Source organism: Otolemur garnettii, unplaced genomic scaffold (genome assembly GCF_000181295.1).
Source record: "Otolemur garnettii isolate 467f Iridium unplaced genomic scaffold, OtoGar3 scaffold00007, whole genome shotgun sequence".
Classification (NCBI taxonomy): Eukaryota; Metazoa; Chordata; class Mammalia; order Primates; family Galagidae; genus Otolemur; species Otolemur garnettii.
In genome coordinates this window covers 35,830,351-35,848,440 of record NW_003852402.1, presented here as the reverse complement: position 1 = coordinate 35,848,440, position 18,090 = coordinate 35,830,351, and the positions used below count along the sequence as shown (strand labels likewise).

General features: G+C 34.2%; 1 protein-coding gene across 4 annotated transcripts in view; it reads left to right on the top strand.

Moving 5' to 3' along the window:
• Positions 1-18,090, top strand: part of METTL25 (methyltransferase like 25) — a 128,734-nt gene that overhangs the window by 84,242 nt on the left and 26,402 nt on the right. For 2 of the 4 annotated variants that reach the window (XR_002771636.1, XR_002771637.1), the window contains exons 10-12: positions 3,288-3,362; positions 3,928-3,999; positions 12,385-12,537. Coding sequence is in view for 2 of the 4 variants with exons in the window: in XM_003783383.2 (XP_003783431.1) it covers positions 3,288-3,362; positions 3,928-3,999; positions 6,123-6,215 (240 nt within the window). In the remaining 2 variants the exon portion in view is untranslated. Of the gene's footprint in view, positions 1-3,287; positions 3,363-3,927; positions 4,000-6,122; positions 6,428-12,384; positions 12,587-18,090 lie in introns of those variants that run through there. The other 2 variants (XM_023509345.1, XM_003783383.2) reach the window with 2 other exon arrangements.

Genomic DNA, 18,090 nt, shown 5'->3' with positions numbered 1-18,090 from the left:
AGAGTTAAAATAACTGTACACAAATTACAAGGAGAAGGGGAGGAAATAAAACTAAAATGTGTTAGCATGATTTTTTTACTATTTCTCACTATTTTGTCTTAGGGCCGGATATCTCCCTGAACATGACACACAGCCCCTGAGTCAGGGCCTTATTTACACAGTTTAACTCATACTAACTAGTCTTTTTATCTGGACTGGAGTTTCTAGGGGTCGGGCGGGGGGACTAATGGAATTCATGATCAATACTCCCAGCTGCCACTCTCTGTATACTTACAACTTACACATTTTCATGTGTGTCCTAAATACTATCTATGCCAGGCAGTGCCTCAGTTAAAAAGATGCCTCTCTTACCTCCCGGAAGGTGACCCTACCTAGGATTTCAATGGCTTTAACACTCACAAATGCCATCTATAAATGAGACCATGAATATACGTATCATAAAGATTGATGTTATGGTTTTAGGAGTGTCTTCATCTTGAAATTTCCTTATAATTTCTATGTTCCAATCTAATGAGACTGGTTTTTGAGTATTTGATTTAAAAGTTAATTAAAACTTTGAATCACTCCTAAGGCACTCGGTGTTTTCACTTAAAAACATATGAATACAGGGCTGGGCAAAGTGGCCGATGCCTGTAATCTTAGCATTTTGGGAGGCTGGGGAAGGAGAATTAATTGGACAAATAGTTCAAGACCGGCCTAGGCAATATCACAAGACTTTGTCTCTACAAAAAATTTAAAAAGTTATCCAAATGTGGTGGCAAATGTCTGTAGTCCCAGCTGCTTGAGAGGCTGAGTGAAACGGGTCAATTGAGCCTAGGATTTTTAGTCTGTAGTGAACTATGATCATACCATTGAACTCCAGGGTGGGTGACAAAGTAAGCTCCGTCTCAAAAATAAAAATAAATAAATAAAAGAATATTCTCTCTGCTCTGAAAGTGAGAGCAAACTTTTAAAATGTGAGAAGTCCATTCCTCTGGAGCTCCCTCAAATTACAGTCATTTTTGAATATCCAGAAGGAATTAGTCCCATGACTCTGCAGATACAAAAGTCTATAAATGGTCAAACTCCTCATATAAAATGATGTAGTCTTTGCATGTAACCTGTCATGTTTTCCTGTATTCTTTAAATCATCTCTAGATTACTTATACATATAATACCTAATACAATGCATGTGCTATAGAAATAATTGATTTTTATTTGTATTGTTTTTTATTGTTATATTTTTATTCTTTATAGTGTTTTTCCAATTATTTTCAATTTGTGTTTGGTTGAATCCATGGATACAGAACCCACAGATACAGAGGGCTGACTGTATATACACTTTTATTCACTAAACTTTTGGTGTAAAAAGAAGGCCATTTCTTTTGTTTTGTTTTTTGCACACAGGTTTGCGTATGTGGTTTCACTCTTAGAGTTGTACCTTTGACTTTTTTGCATCAAGCAGTTACAATGTCTATAATATCTATAATATTCTTAACTATCTTTGGTTCACTTAAAGTAAAGCAACAAACTTGTATGAATCACTCAAAACCTACAAATAAAATGAGAAACAGAAACACAAATTCCTTTTTCGATAAAATCAGAAGGTATTTTAAGTCTCAAACCGTGTCTATTTTGAAATACAATGAAGGTAAAAAGGAGTGCAGAAAGATTCCAGGAGGAAATGCCCAGGGTTCTAGATCTCACATGATACCAACAGAACACAGTTCTCTACACTGGCATATTCTGAGGAGCAAAATCAAAAGTCTCTGGTTTAGAAGAAACACAGCTGATAACCAGGATGGTGCTTCCCGGTTTGGTGCAATGGAGAAACAGAGTATGGATAACCCAGGAAATCCCAGTGAAAAACCACACTTATAGGAGGCAGGATGGGAAATACAATCCTGTGAGTTCTGCATTTTCCTGCAACTGCTGCTCTTAGGCTGGGAGGAGAGAAGATTAAAGGCTGTCGTTCACACACATACACGCATTTATTGTGAGATCAGAGTTTTCGCTGTCTTGAAGTACAAAACTAGATCCGGTCCAGTATATTAGGCTGCAGAAGTTTGGTCTAGAAGATACTCATTTGTTTCAAAAATGAGCAAAATTTTAAGAAAGGTTGAGGAGTGCTCAATCTGCATGTCTTTTGTACCAAAGAGATTTTGTTTGTTTGTTTTTTGGAAGAATTCATAAGATATTGGGTGAGACAAATCCTTACTTTTCCTGTTACCCTTTGGTACTTCTTAAATTTGAAAGAGACTTTATTATTGCATTAATAAAAAGAATAGGGGCTTTGGACAAAATAATTCATTTAGACATTTGCAAAGAATTACAGTTTTAGATTTTTGACTCTTTGTAACCTAGTCCTTCCTTGGTTTTGACTGTATGTAATTGGTAGCAATTTCTTCTGGTGACTTTGCTTTATAAGGTTTTTCACAAAGGCATTCAATTTATAGAAACCACTTTTCTTTTTGCTTTCATATTTCATTGGTTATGTAATGTTTATTTATACCACAGGTTGTGTATCTCTTATCTGAAATGATTGAGACCAGAAATATCTCAGAGTTTAGATTTTTTCAGATTTTGTATTATGTCCTATACTTAATGGTTGAGCGTCCCTAATCTAAAATCTGAAAACCAAAATGCTCCAGGGAGCGTTTCTTTTGAGTGTCATGTTTTAGATTTTGGAGGATTTTCAGATTGGGGACATTTAACCTGTATATCATTATAATAATGAAACTGGCATAACTTTATTTAGTTCAGAAATAAATACAATTGACTCAGTAAGCATAAAGGTCCTCTGGTGGGAGCAAAGACGTGTAAGTGGACTACTGTGGACATTCTTGTAGAGAAAAAACATGAAGTAAAGTTTGTTGATGGATTTGTTAAATGGATGTTAAATAGATGCCGTTATTGTGTTCCCATTCCCTTTGAATTGTTCTAGGATATACAGTTTTAGATGCAGTGTTTTAATTTTAGTAATAAAATGTTTATTGAGCTCTTTCTATATCCCCTGCATAGTAGCATTGCAAGTAAATAGTTCATCACTAGTTGTTGAAATTAAACAGTATTAATAGGATGATGCTGGAGATTTAATTCAGCATATGCTGAGTAACCTGTGTCAATACAAGTTATGTGAATTTAAAGTCACATCAACTTGCTTCATGCATATCTTATAGAAAGCTCTTCAGACACCTGAGTTGTTCTGTCAAATTGATGTCATGTTTATTTTACTTTGGGATATGTTTGATAAAGAAGAATGTTTTTTAGCTATTGTTAAATTTCTTTTCTTTTTTTTTATCTTGAAGCTGCCAGAAAAACTTATAATGAACTACTATGAGATGTATAAACCTCGAATGAATGAGCTGGAAGCTTTCAATATGGTAAATCTAAGAGTTAAGCATATTACATTAGTTATGTTACTATACTTGAATAGGGTCCTATTAAATTTTATTGTGGGGCCAAACAATCTATGTTGTTTTTCTCTTACTGTAAAAAAAAAAACGGTTTTGGATCATTTCCTATTTCAGAACTATATTAGGTGTCGGTAATGTAATAAAGAAAACACATGGTAGATTTCTCTTAAAGTGCGTTATAAATGCACAAATGGAAGTCTCAGAGTCCTTTGAACACACATTGGTCTCGATGCAGTTATTTCACAAGCATTCCTTTTAATGCATTTCATTCTTAGTACCCTTTTATAAGCTTTCTGTCACATGTGATTGCTTGTTGGATTCTACCTCAAAGTGATTTAAAAAACATTCTTTTCCTATTATTATTAAAGAAAACCTTTTGATCTCTGCAGTATTCGTTTTCTGAAGATGTACATGGGTATTAGAGATTTGGCCTATAGAAACTTCTAGGGATACATTTTCTTAAATGTTAAGTGTTAAGGAAATGAGCGAGTCTTTTTAAGTACCACCATCCTACCTTATTTTGTTCTTTTAGTTGAAAGTTGTTCTGGCTCCTTGTATAGAGACATTGATTCTTCTAGATCGACTTTGCTACCTGAAAGAGCAGGTAAATTATATTATTTTAAATGTATAACAAGTATCTTTATTAAATACAGTAATATGGATCCACTTATATCTAGGATAAGGTTCTTTCACATAAAACTAGTAGGAAAATTTTTTTCATATTTTCATAATTTAAACGTTCATTCCATCTCTTTTTTAGTATGCAATCATATGTATAACACATGTTTTCAGCAAAGCTGATTAATAAAATTTACGTTCTTTTAATTGTATGGTAATTATTATACATAGGCAATGAACATGAACCACCATATATGACATTATATAGCTAAATTTATTGAGGCAAGACAAAGATAATTGCATATACATTTCATTTGATAAGAATTGCGTTTTAAATCACCTTTGCATTTTTGGATTATACAGTATAAAAACTTATTCCTGATCAATGAAGATTACTTTTGATTTTTCACAGTCTTATTTGTTTTATCTATATTTAGTGACAAATATATTGTCTTTGGGTAAATATCTTTTTTGCAGATTTTCTTTTGAGCTGTGGTTAAAATAAAGTTTGATAAACGCTAAACTATTTACATTCTATCCATTCATGGACACACTTTAACATTTCCACTATAAACCCCATTTTTTTTTTTTTGAGACAGAGCCTCAAGCTGTTCTCCTGGGTAGAGTGCTATGGCATCACAGCTCACAGCAACCTCCAACTCCTGGGCTCAAGCAAGTCTCCTGCCTCTGCCTCCCAAGTAGCTGGGATCACAGACGCCCACCACAACGCCCAGCTACTTTTTTTGGTTGCAGCCATGATCGTTGTTTGGCGGGCCCAGGCTGGATTCAAACCCACCACCTTAGGTGTATGTGGCTGGTGCCTTAGCCACTTGAGCCACAGGCGCCGAGCCTAAACCCTATATTTTAATAATTTTATGTGGAGCTTTACTTCTTTTCTTTTTTATTTTTCTGAATGTTTATTTATTTATTTATTTATTTGACATAAGAGTCTCATTTTGTTGCCCTTGGTAGAATAATACCATAGTGTCATAGCTCACAGCAACCTCAAACTCTTGGGTTTAAGAAATTCTCTTGCCTTAGCCTCCCAAGTAGCTGGGATTACAGGCGCCCGCCACAACGCCTGGCTATGTTTTTTAGAGGCGAGGTCTTGCTCTGGCTCAGACTGGTCTCGATACTGTGAGCTCATGCAATCTACCCGCCTCAGCCTCACAAGTGCTGAGATTACAGGTGTGACCCACCATGCCCAGCCAGTTTTACCTCTTTTCAACAGGCTTCTTGGAACAAATAGATTTTAATAAATGTTTGCTTTGTTCTAATTTATATTTCTGTGAAGAAGGCAACTTTTAAATATTTAAATAATTATGTACTTTCCTAAACTAACAACTAATTCTAAGTCACTGGAAAACTTTGGTTCCCAAGTAGTTAAGTGACCTTTCTTACTGGATACTCATTTCTCTTTTCAAAACAATCTCCATTGACCTAGTTCAATACCAAACCAAAACAGTATGCACAAAGATGAAGAGGTGGTATTGAACCCTGATCCAACCCTGTCACAGAAATATTAGTTTTTAATATTTTAAAGGATATAAAAGTAATACATATTTATGATAGAAAATGTACATAGAAGAATATGAAAAACATTGAAAGTCAATCACACCTTTCAGCATTAACTGTTGTATTTCTGGTATATTTTCTAATGAATCGCTCAAATCCATGTATGTTATATGTATATGTATATGCACATTTTATATACTTTAATTAAAATTGGAATGAAATTATAAATGCAGCTTTACATATAATTTGTTTTATTTCTTTTAGAATTTTTCACTTCATTAAACATACTACTGAAAGTAAATAATATTCTATCATAAAACACTTAATAATTTACTTAATATCCATTGTCATTAGCCACTTCTAGCTTTTCATGATCACAGCAAAGAATAAGCTTTCTATGTATTAATGTATCTTTAATTATTTCCTCAGCATAAAATCTTAGCAGTAAAATTGTAAATGTTAATTTATTCAGTAGTTTTTTTAATATACTTTGGGTTTTATAAAATTTTTACATTACAGTGTATAATCTGATTCATCTATCCTTTTTTTCTTCAACAAGCAGTTGTATACCTAAATCACTTAATTAATTTGCAGGAAGATATTGCATGGTCTGCACTGGTGAAGTTGTTTGATCCTGTGAAATCTCCCAGATGTTATGCGGTTATTGCTCTGAAGAAGCAGCAATGATTTCATTTCAGGCAAATTATTAGATATATCTGTGTGAGGGACCTAGTGCTAAGATTGGTTTTCTAAACATTTGTATCGTATCATAAAACTATTTTGAAATCATTTCTATATATTTTAAATAAACAATAAGATAATGGCTAACAACAAGTCATAATCCCTTTTTTCCATTGTCAATGCATACATTAAAAAGTAAGAACCCATGAAAATATTATTAAAGGATTGATCCACATTCCCGAGTGAGTATGTCAATAGGACATTGTAATCTGAGGTTTAATTCCCATTCAATATTGGAGACTCTTTATATTTACTACATACCACATTTTGACTTCTGTTGACTTAAAAACATATGAAAGGTACAGGTAGATGGTATTAATGATCATTTAAATTTTCATTCACAATTTGGAAAGGTTTTCCATATTACCTGGGTTAGGGGAGTATCTACATTTAAAAGAAAGAAATACTTAGGAACCAAGTCAGAAATTGAAAAATACCTAGTATAAAGCATACTTTATACTGTGTTTAATTGAAATTACATGGGGTAATACCGTATGCCCTTAGACACACATCTCATACCCATATGTGAGATACTCACTTTAGGGATTCTTAAGAGTTATTTAACATAATAGAGTAAGGAATAGATTGGCACATAATGGAATTATTATGCTACATGCTCTGCAAAAGGCCAGTCTGAGCAAAACAAGAGTGAACAGGAGGAAGCCAGCACCCTGACCACTGTGGAACAAGTTGCTTTCATTAGCAAACCTTGAGGTTTCTAATGCACACAGAAGAGATGAACAGCGGAGCTAAAGCTGCTTTGATGCTCAACTAAAAAGACTATAAAATTTTCCAAGGCAAAAATAACAAAAACCTTTTTTTAAAAAATTTTGGAGTCTATGCACAGATGAGAAGAATAATTATTTTGCTTTGGATTGTAATGTAAATATTGACTTTGCAGCCAACACATATATAAATGATTAGATTCTTTATATGGCTAGTACAATGTAAGTAGTCACCAGATTATGAATGACCCAATTTATGGTGTTCCATACTTATGAATGGGCTCCCAAGGATCCCCATAAGGATAATTTATAATTAAATAAATTAATCATTTGAGAACTGGTGTCTTCTATGCATGTAAACAAACACATATGGTGTAAGTGATCGCTGGTGCAGCATCTTTAGGCTAGTGGCTGGTCTCCCTGTTTATCTGGTTGCTTCTGCACAGCATCACTCTTGTCTTAACATTTTAATTCAGTTTTGCGAGTCTGGGTTTGCCATTATGACCATGCCTCCAAAGAGAAAGTCCACTGCAAGTCCAGGTGAGCCTGAAGCAAAGAGAAAGGTTATTACAATGAAAATAAAAGCAGAAATAATTAAGCAGTAGGAGTCAGGCCAAATGCCATCATACACTGAGAAAGCATGAGGTTTCTGTCACTTGATTATCAGAATAATTATAATGGATAAAGTGAAAATAATGGAACACACAAAAGTGCTCCAATGAAAACATCAGTTTTTACCAAGCAGGATAGTGGACTAGTTATGGAAATGGAAAGGTTATTATTGATTTGGTTAGAAGATCAAAATAAGCATAATAGTCCTATAAGCCTAGTGTTGATGTAGCATTCGGTGAGTGTTAACCTTAGTATTCTTTGTTGAAATTTCTCCTATCTCCTATCTAAACTTTTTATATAAGTTTGTTTTTATGTTCTACTTAGATTGTAAGAAAGCACGATAGTTTCTGTAACTTTTTACAGTACAAGGGTATTGTTACAGTCTTACACTGTATGATTAGCACATCTGAGCCATTATAATATTATTATTAATACCATATGTGCTCTGTTCATCAGGGATCTGTGTTATATACAAATCCAACCTAAAGATGTTTTCAAGAACATATCTTGTCTGTAAAATAGGGACTGCCTGTGCCAGAAAAATATGCCATTTTTAAGTTGTATATTCTGAAAAATTTCAAACATACCCAGAAATGGAGAGTAAAATACGAGGAATCCTTGTGTACTCATCACACACGTCACCAGTTATTCACCAATCCTGTTATCTCTACACACATGAACATGCACAAGCACGTGCTGCACACACACACCCCAGCTGGAATTTGTTACTGTTATAAATATTTTAGTATCTATTTCTAACAGTTAAGGATTTTATTTTTATTGTCCCCGTTCAGTATCTGCAATTGGCTTCAAAGTTTCTTCAATTTGGAATGCAAACAAAGTTAACACACTTGCATTTGGTCGATACTTCTCTTAAGTTGTTTTTAATATACCATATAACAGTTTCCCTTTTGTTTTTTATTTCATACCAGCTTTGTTTTTTTTTTTTTTTAAGAAACCAGGTTATTTATCTTACAGAATTTTCTGCTTCTGGATTTATCTCATTATGCCTTCACAGAGTCATTTAATACATCCACCCGTCTGAAGTGTTTGCTGTAAGCTGTTAGATTAGAAACTTGATTAGATTCTCGTTGTTGTTTGTTTGTTTGTTTCGCCTTATGGCTAAAATACTTCAGGGTTAGTGTTGTGTTTTCTGTGGCATCACATTAGGATACGCATTAGGATACGCAGCATGTTTGGCTGCTCCCCCGTTCGGAATGTCAGCATTGATGAGCAGCTTCCGTTATGAACCTGATTTATTTAGCGTAAGGGTCCCCATCAACTTTCAAGGGTTTTAGCAGCCAGTAGCAGTGATTGAAAGCCAGAAGAAACAGAACCACAGACTAAGAGTTGATTTGTCATGTTCCATACTGTTTGGCTGAGGATCCCCTCTGGTTTCTGTTTGTGTTTTGCGTTATTTCTTGCTAACTTGCCTTTTTGTTTTGCCATGCTCTGTTTTCCTCCAAACATTTGCTATGTGAGTAACTGTCTCAGCAGAAGCAAAATACCTGTCTAGCCTACATTTTTTTCTTTCTTAATTTTAATTTCTATATAAAATTTTAAAATCCTTCTCTGGTATCCAAATGTTTATATACTATTAATTTATCTTTATGATAAAAGCTTTACTATTTAGTATAGAGAAGTGAATTACAACTGTTTCTTCAACAAGAAATCTTTATAGTGACTTCTCTATCTTCTAAACAATTGTCAGAAACTGTACTTATCAATGTTTTCCATTTATATTAATCAGTTAAATATATAACTCAAGCATCAAATCAACATAAGAGCACCTGTATGATCGTACTGAGATGGTAAAATTTCAGTAGGAAGCAAAGAAATAGAAGATTTTATCAAGACTACAGCTTTATGCACATGAATCCAGTTACAGTGTTTGTAGACTCTGGTCTCATAAGAACTGCTCTTTGAGAACTAGTTTACAGTTTAGGTAAAGAATGCGGTATACTGGCATCAGCACCAGTTCTAACAGTTATTCTGGTGAGCTAAAGCAAGACCCTTAAGACATCGCAGAGCCTCATATGTAAGATGGGATTTCCTTTCAGATTCTTTTTATAAACAATTATTGAATGCCTACCATTTGTCAGATTCTATCTAGACATTGGCAGTATGGAGACAAAAACAACATATACCCTGTCTTCCAAGAATTTACTGTCCAGGGGGAAGTATAAACAATTAAATTACTAATACAGTAGTTACAGTTGTTAAGCTCAGGGCTGAGAAGCTCTGGATATAAAATTATTCTGGATGTCTAAAGATCGATATACAAGAGGAAGATGGACTCAGTAATACTAGTATCAGAGTTTAAATGCCTGTGAGTTAAATCATGTGTTAGGGTAAGTCACTTAACTAATGTGCCTCAGTTTTGTCATCTGTAAAAAGAGCCTAAGAATAGAACTATTCATAAGGTTATGAGGATTAAATGAATGAATGTGTTATTGAACTTCCTGAAATACCTCCAAAGAAACTGTTAATAAAGTGAGCTAAGCTTATTAGTATTTACTGCAGTAGCACAGGACTTAGCGTTCACAGTCTTAAAAGTGTCTCTGAAGTGGGGCTAAGGGAGGATATTTATAGGATTTGAAGATTTGAGCTCAAAGATGGAAAGCAGACTGGGATTTGAAAAAGTTCATGACATAAGAGTTCAGGATGAGTATATATAGCAATGCAACGGACTTGAAATCAAGTCTTGATAAGCAAACTATTGCTTGATAAGTGAACTATTTGACAAGGTGAGAAGATTGTTTCAGATTAAGTAATATATGTGCATTTCACAAAACAGTCAGTGAAGTAATTTGTTGATGTTTTCCTATAGCACAAATCATGTGGACACAGGTGATTTCAGTTCTTGGACACAATAGCTCAGCATGCCGAAGAACATAGTTCCAGTTCTTTGCCTAAAGCACTTAATTCCTGATGCACAATGCATAATATAAAAGTAATTGTTGTGTTTGTTAAAAGTCCTGGAGGGACAGAAATGAGAGCCTAATCATATTATAACACTGATTTTGTAGGACAAATGTGTTCTAAATTCTAATCAACTTACAAACGGATTTTTAAGTTTCCCATTCAAGTTCTGGGAAATTTAAAAGTGGATTTCATTATTGGATAAAAATCATTGTTACAGATAGTAGAGTTCATAGCAAATTTAATCAGTCATATGTGTTAGCTCCTGTATTTATCTCAGTGGATTGCCTTGTTTAGTTTGCAGATGTTTAGTCAGTGGAAGACCTATTTTTTAAATTACATCATTTTAATTAGAATTTTCCAATATACAATAAAGAGCTGACACATTTCAGCTTAGAATAATGTAGCAAGTATTAAAATCTCATGGGAGGAGAAGCCTTTACTTACACTGAGACAGTAATGAACATGCTGAATTTTAGAAAAATAAGCATGCAAATTCCAGCCTATAAATCACCACTTTGCTTTCTATCTGGTCAATGTGGAATTTTGTGTGCATCTGCTAATCATGTTGAACTAACTGTGTATTCTAAGTTGGCTGCCCTCTCAGGGAAGAAATCAGTCTTCTAATACTGCTGCAGCTCCTTTAGGAAACAGGCTTGATCTAAATGGTGGTTTTGTATCAAGTATAAAATATACTCAAGTAGGCCAGGCACGGTGGCTCACACCTATAATCCTAGCACTCTGGGAGATTAAGGCAGGTGGATTGGTTGAGCTCAGGAGTTTGAGACCAGCCTAAGCCAGTGCCAGACCATCTCTAAAAATAGCCAGGCATTTTAGCGGCACCTACTGTCCCAGCTACTTGGGAGGCTGAGGCAGGAGGATTGCTTGTGCCCAAGAGTTGAGGTTGCTGTGATGCCATGGCACTCTACTGAGGGCAAGAAAATGAGACTCTGTTTCAAAACAAACAAACAAACAGCTGATGTAGCATGTTTCAAGGGAAAGAAAACAATTATGGATAGCATTTGCTTATACAAGTAATAACATTTCTGGTATTCTGTGGCATCAGAATATTTCTAATTTTAGTAGACAGTATAATTCTGTGCAGCTAAACCTCGTGAATGGAAGCCTCGCAGATTTTAAATCATAAAAAAATGTACTTTATTTCCACTTAAACTAACTGAAAAAAACAGAACTGAAAATAAAATTGAAGGCAAAGGAGAGTTCACTTTTAACATATAGAATGTTAAACATTTTTGGTATGTGTACAAACAATGCCTTTCAAGAGTCCACATTTGTATTCACGTAACTAGTTTATACTAGGTGTCAGGAAGTCATTCCCTAACAGCAAGTTATACTATACTGAAGAATTACAGATTTTTGAGAGTCAAGATTTAGAACGTAAGAACCAAACGAAAGCTTTCACAAGATAAATTATTTCTTGGGTAATTTTCCTCTCATTAGCAAATACTATTATTATCTTGCAGATAAACATGTTTGACATTTTAAAATAATGTTTCAAATTTTAGATCTCAGGCACAGTTTTTCTGTCTACTTTTGTTAATGTGACCATTGGTAATGTGTTTTCATTCTAATATATTGGCTGTAAATTTTGGAAAGGAAAGGATTTCATTAAAGTTGTTGCCATTAATAGCATAGGTTCAAATTTTAAGATAAGGAAACAAGGATATATCAACCAAAAATCTCATTACCTTTATTTTCTTAGGAAAATTAAAACTAAATCTCATGAATCTTTATTTAGTTAACATACATAAAGTGATAAGACAGAAATTAAGATGGTCATAGTAGCCCAGTGAAGTTACATTACCTACATACTTAATGTGTGTCCTAATTTTTAGGTCCTAACCTCTCTACAAAATGTGAATACATAAGAAGGAAAGGATAGCTGTTTATTAGGACCAAAACAGAAATGCTATCACAGAAGAACAGGAAACAGGAGACCAAATCACTGCAGCTTTTTAAAGAACACAATGTATGTGATTGGGGATCAGGTAAGACTTACTCAAATTCAACAAAACTGCAATAAACATCTTCAGCGAGCTGGACATTGTGCTGGGTGGTTGTAAACATATCTCAATCCTCAGAGATTGTTTAAACAACAGACTCATTTAGTAACATCCGTTAGTGATATAGATCATTAAAATTAAAGCTAGATACCTAGCTAGAGAATAGTACTTTAGACTATTTCATTCATTCTCTATTCATTCTAGGGATGTAATTATTTTCTTGAAAGCATAATGATTCAAATTGTTCAATATCTACATATAGACTTTTGTTCATTCCTTTAATCTAGCTTTATGGTTTCTAATCTTTGGTAGACTAAAGAATTAATGCCTAATACTATATTCAAAACAAACCAAAAAATGGAAATGTACTTTCCATAGAAATGTGTTCTCATAAAAATGTATTTAAGAAATCATTCTTCTCACTGTTCACAGGTTTAAAAATTAATTTAGGGATAAAAATCTCAATCCAAATATAGTTTTATTACTTCAGGTAATATATTTCATAATTAAGTTTTGTTATCTCATATGATAAGTTATAATCAAAACGTTGGGATTTAAAGTTTCATCTCATGAAGCCACTTTTGAAAGAATTGAACACTAATAATGGCGTTAATTACAACATGAGGATCAAAGGAAACCAAGAAACTTCCCACACAAGATATTAACTTTAACTTTAATTTTTAATCTTTAGTTTCTAAAATTAAATCTACAGATATTTAGTAATTATTAAATACTGAATACTTTAGCATTTTACTTGTCATATATCCAAAGGTCACCAAAAGATCAAGTAAGAGATTTTATAAGATCTACTTATAAATGACATTTGAAAATTCCAAAGCAAATTTTCAAAATGATTGACCTACACGGATGCCCACATATCATGATATGGGCATTCCAAAACACGGATAGGCATATAACAATGCTTAAGACTTCAACAGTTATATTCTACAGTTATAGACTATATTTCTGGGTATTGATACTGATCTTTCTCGACTAACAAATTATAAGAAATTATTCCATTATACAGTAACACTTCTTTTTCACTGAAATCCAATCTCATGCTTCCTTGTCTAAAGTTTAGCTTCCAGTCATAGAAATAAAATGAAGAACAAAGATTAAGCAGAGAACTCCCCATATCACCACTTTGTCTCAAGTGAACTCACTCAAAAGTGCAATCTAGGGATAGGGATCAACAGCATCACTATCACCTGGGAGCTTGTTCAAAACAGAAAATTATACTTTCTACTATGATTAACTCAATCAGAATTAGCATTTTAAGGAGATCCCTAAGTGCCCAACATTTAAGAAATATAACCTGAAGAAAGTAGCTGCTCTGAGAGGATTTTATGCACAAGAACAGAGAGCTTTGCCAGGTTCCATAGCAGCTGCTGCATTCCAATATTGAGGAGCATGCGAGTTTCAAGGGCACCTACTGCTAAGTGGACCTACATTTCAATTCATACTCAAGAAGTCTGTATTTAAGATTAGAGTTCCCTCTCCTTAGTCCTTTCCAAAGTCTTTCCAAATAAAAAGATGATCAGATCAGTATTTTTCAGGGCCTTCTGCCTTCAGCTGACGTTCTTTAACAGGCCTTACTTCAAGAGAATATTAATAAATTCTGATTTTGAAATATTCGGCATTTTCATAATTGACTATGATTATACATTTTAATTATGATATAGAATATTTAACTTGAAAGTAAAACTTAATATGAAAATGATCTGAACTGTGATAGAGAAAGATGAGGATGACTCTCTAGAATTTTTGCTACCTAGAAGCAACAATTTGAACAACTGTGCACATACCAAAATACCTTCCAAAGATCTGAGAAAGCCAGGTGAAATATGAAAGTAGCTGACTGTAGCAAAATAATCAGAAAAGACACACTGTAAAGGGTAGAAAGGACAAATTTACATTCCTTGCATCACCCCTTACCCAACCCTAGGCAGCACAGTCTAGAGAGAGATACTGTGTGCTGGGGGGAAGAGAGAGAAGTAAGCATAGGACTTTGGCTAGGACTCCAACACAGGATGTACCACAGTAAAAGTAGCTCTGGACAGATCTCCACAACACCGTACTCAAGACTAGTACCTGTGGACTGCACCTTTGGACGCACTCCCACTCCAGGCCAAACCACTCAGCCTCAGGCTTCAGGCTTACATGGCAAATTCTGCCACAGAAAGTTGACTGTCTGATAGAGCCACAACATCAGTGCTCTCAGGTTTTAACAAATCCAGTGTTCTTGAAACACTTCTGTATTGTTCCTGGCTGAACTTGATTCCCAGCATAACTAATCCAAAGCATGAACTGAATCAGCGGAAGAAGCTGCTTCCACAGGTGGACCACAGGTTTGTGTCTTAATCGTGACCCACTTCAGGAGCTGGGATTGATAGTACATTTTAAGTGTTTTGACAATGTCTTGGAAGAAGTTAGATTTTTGAGGTCAGGTTTGGAGGCAGAAATTTCAATGTCATGTTGTGAGATGATTCTCTTGCAGATGGCTAGGACAGTTTTCTACTGTCAGTAGAATAGACTGTTTTTTCTCCCCAAATGGATTAAATCCTTACCCACTCCTCAAATAGGGCACCAATCATCCATGAACATTTGTTTGATCTCCAAGTGATGGGAGGTCTTCCAGGCTTTAGGTTCTTGAATGCGTGTGGCTTTGCCAACTTACCAGTCACTAAGGGCTTTAGTTTCTCTCCAGCCAAGCCAGGGCAAAACAGAAGTATGAAACATTTCTTTGGAAAGTTTTCCATTCTTACATTTGTCACCCTCCATGATGAGGATCCTGTCCAGCATCACCTTGAAAAAGAGTTTGCACTTGTCAGTGTTAAAGATGTCATCTTTGAAGACTCTGGCAAAGTCTGGGAACTTTTTGATGAACTCTTCCTTTTACTGGAACTTTATTGGATTCATAGCATAAGACTTCCTGGGACATCTTATATCACAGTTGAAATTTCTCAAGCCAACACTTGATGCTTGGAAATCTGCTACCCCCAATTTCTATGCAAATTTTTTAACACCGTCTTGAATTATCTGCCAGAGATTTAGGAGCTAACTGCCCTCATTTGCTTGGACCAGCTTAATGTGGCTTCACTGACTTCATTGAGGGAAATTTTCCTCCTTTTACATGGTAGGTTTCCACTTTCTTTACAATCTCTCTCTAAGTACTTATGTTTACATTTCTGAGATCACTAACTGTGGTTTTGCTAACACCAAAATGTTCCACTCTTACTTTGGCTGCTGCTTTCCAAAAAGCGTAGAAGATCAACCTTTTCCTTCACTGTCAGCTCTTTGAGTTCTTTACTTTGGACCATAATGTGTCAATTAACAATATAATTTTTCACTAATTGTGTGATATACCTACAATTTGCAAGTAACATCCAAAACCAGTCCTCACATTGAAAAAAATCTTCCAGAACTTGTGATAAACAGTAGGATGTTAGGTCTGATCCAACATGTAGTAATAATAAAACATGAAAAAAGAACTTATAGTAAAGAAAAAATTATATAAGGAGCAAAGCCCACACATTCTAACTCTTGCTGTAGAGTGGACTTAACTAGTTAAGTTGTAGAGGGTAAATTAATATTGTATGTCACAGTCCAACTGGTCAAGATACAACTTACAGAGGTGGTCAATATAGAGAGGTCAGTCTTCCACTGAGTACACGTGAGGCATGTCTTGTCTATGAAAATTAGATCAACTTACGGAGATGGTCAATGTATGAAGGGTTCTTGTTCTTGGGAGTAAATTTAACTGTGTTGGGAATAAATTTAACCAAGGAGATAAAAGATCTCTTCACTAAAACCTGTAAAATACCGATGAAAGAAATTGAAGAAGACAAAGATTAAATAGAAGATTAAATAGAAAGATATCCTATGTTTTCGGATTAGAAGAATTAATATTGTTAAAATTTCCATAAGATCTATAGCAAAGTACACATCTAGTATAATTTCTAAGAAAGATCAATGACATTTTTCATAGAATTAGAATAAACAATCCTAAAATATGTAAAGAAACACAAAAGATCCTGAATAGACATGGAAGTATTGAGTTTAAAGAACAAAGCTGGACACACAACAGTATCTACAGTGCATTTTACAAGGGTACAAGTTAAATCTACTAAGTGTAGAATATAAATGTCTTAACACAATAATTAAGAAAAATGCGGTGAAGGCTATGTTAACCAGTTTGATGGAAGTATTTCAAATTGTATATAATACCAGCTCATTGTACCCCATAATTGCATTACTGTACACAGCTATGATTTAATAAAAAAAAAATGGCAAAATGTTTGCTTGGCTGTAAAAGACTTGATTTCTCCATCAGATATGAAACTTAGTTTAACAAGATACAGAATACTCAAGCTGAAAGTTGCTTTGTTTAAACAGATTAAAGATGGGAAATCACATTTTTCTGGCTTCTAAAATTTTTGCAGAAAAGTTGACTGTCACTCTAAGGTTTTTCCCTTTGAAAGTAATATGCTGAAGGGCTCAACTGCAACTTGGACCCTATCATACAAATAACAAACACTGTAACCTAACCATATGTACCCTTATAGTAAACTGATTTTTTTTTTATGGATAGAAAGCACAAATAGGAATTTTTCAAAATAAAGCATACAAATAGCCAACAGGTATGTTTAAAAAAATGCTCCATATAACTAATCATCAGTAAAATACAAATCAAAGCCACAATGAGATATCATCTTATATGCATTAGAAAAGACAAACAATAACTAGAATATGAAGAAAAAAGAACTGTCACACACTGTTGGTGAAATGTAAATTACCAGAGCCATTTATGAAAAACAACATGGAGATTCCTCAAAAATATATACAGACAGAACTGTTTTTGATCAGTGATCTAGCAGTCCTACTACCAGATATATATCCAAAATAGAAATCAGTATGTCAAAGAAATATTTGCATTTCTATGTTTATTGCAGCATTGCTTTCAATAGCCAAGATATAGGATCAACCCAGGATTCCATCAGTGGATGAGTGGAGAAAGAAAATGTGGTATATATACACAATGGAATACTGTTAAGCCTTCAAAAGAGTGGAAAATCTTGTCATTCGCAATAATATGGATGAACGTGGAGAACATTATATTAAGTGAAATAAGCAGGCACGCAAGACAAATACCATATCTCATTGTATGTGGAACTTAAAAAGTTGGCCTCCTATAAGTAGGTGGTTAACAGAGGCTAGTTTTTTGGAGGATGCGGATAAGAGTATGTCCTTCAAAGCACACAAAATTTTAGGTAGATAGGAGGAAGAACTTTAGGATATCTAATGTACTATGTGGTGACTATAGTTAACAATATATTGTATTGAAAAATGCTAAGAGAGTGGAAGTAAAGTTTTATCACTACAAAAGTGACAACTGTGAAGTGATGCACACTGTAATTTGTTAGATTTAGTCATTTTGTATGTATTAAGTAGATATATACAAATCATCAAGTTGTTTGCAGGAAATAACATACAATTTTACCTGTCCATTTTAAAAATAAAATATTTTTAAAATTTTTA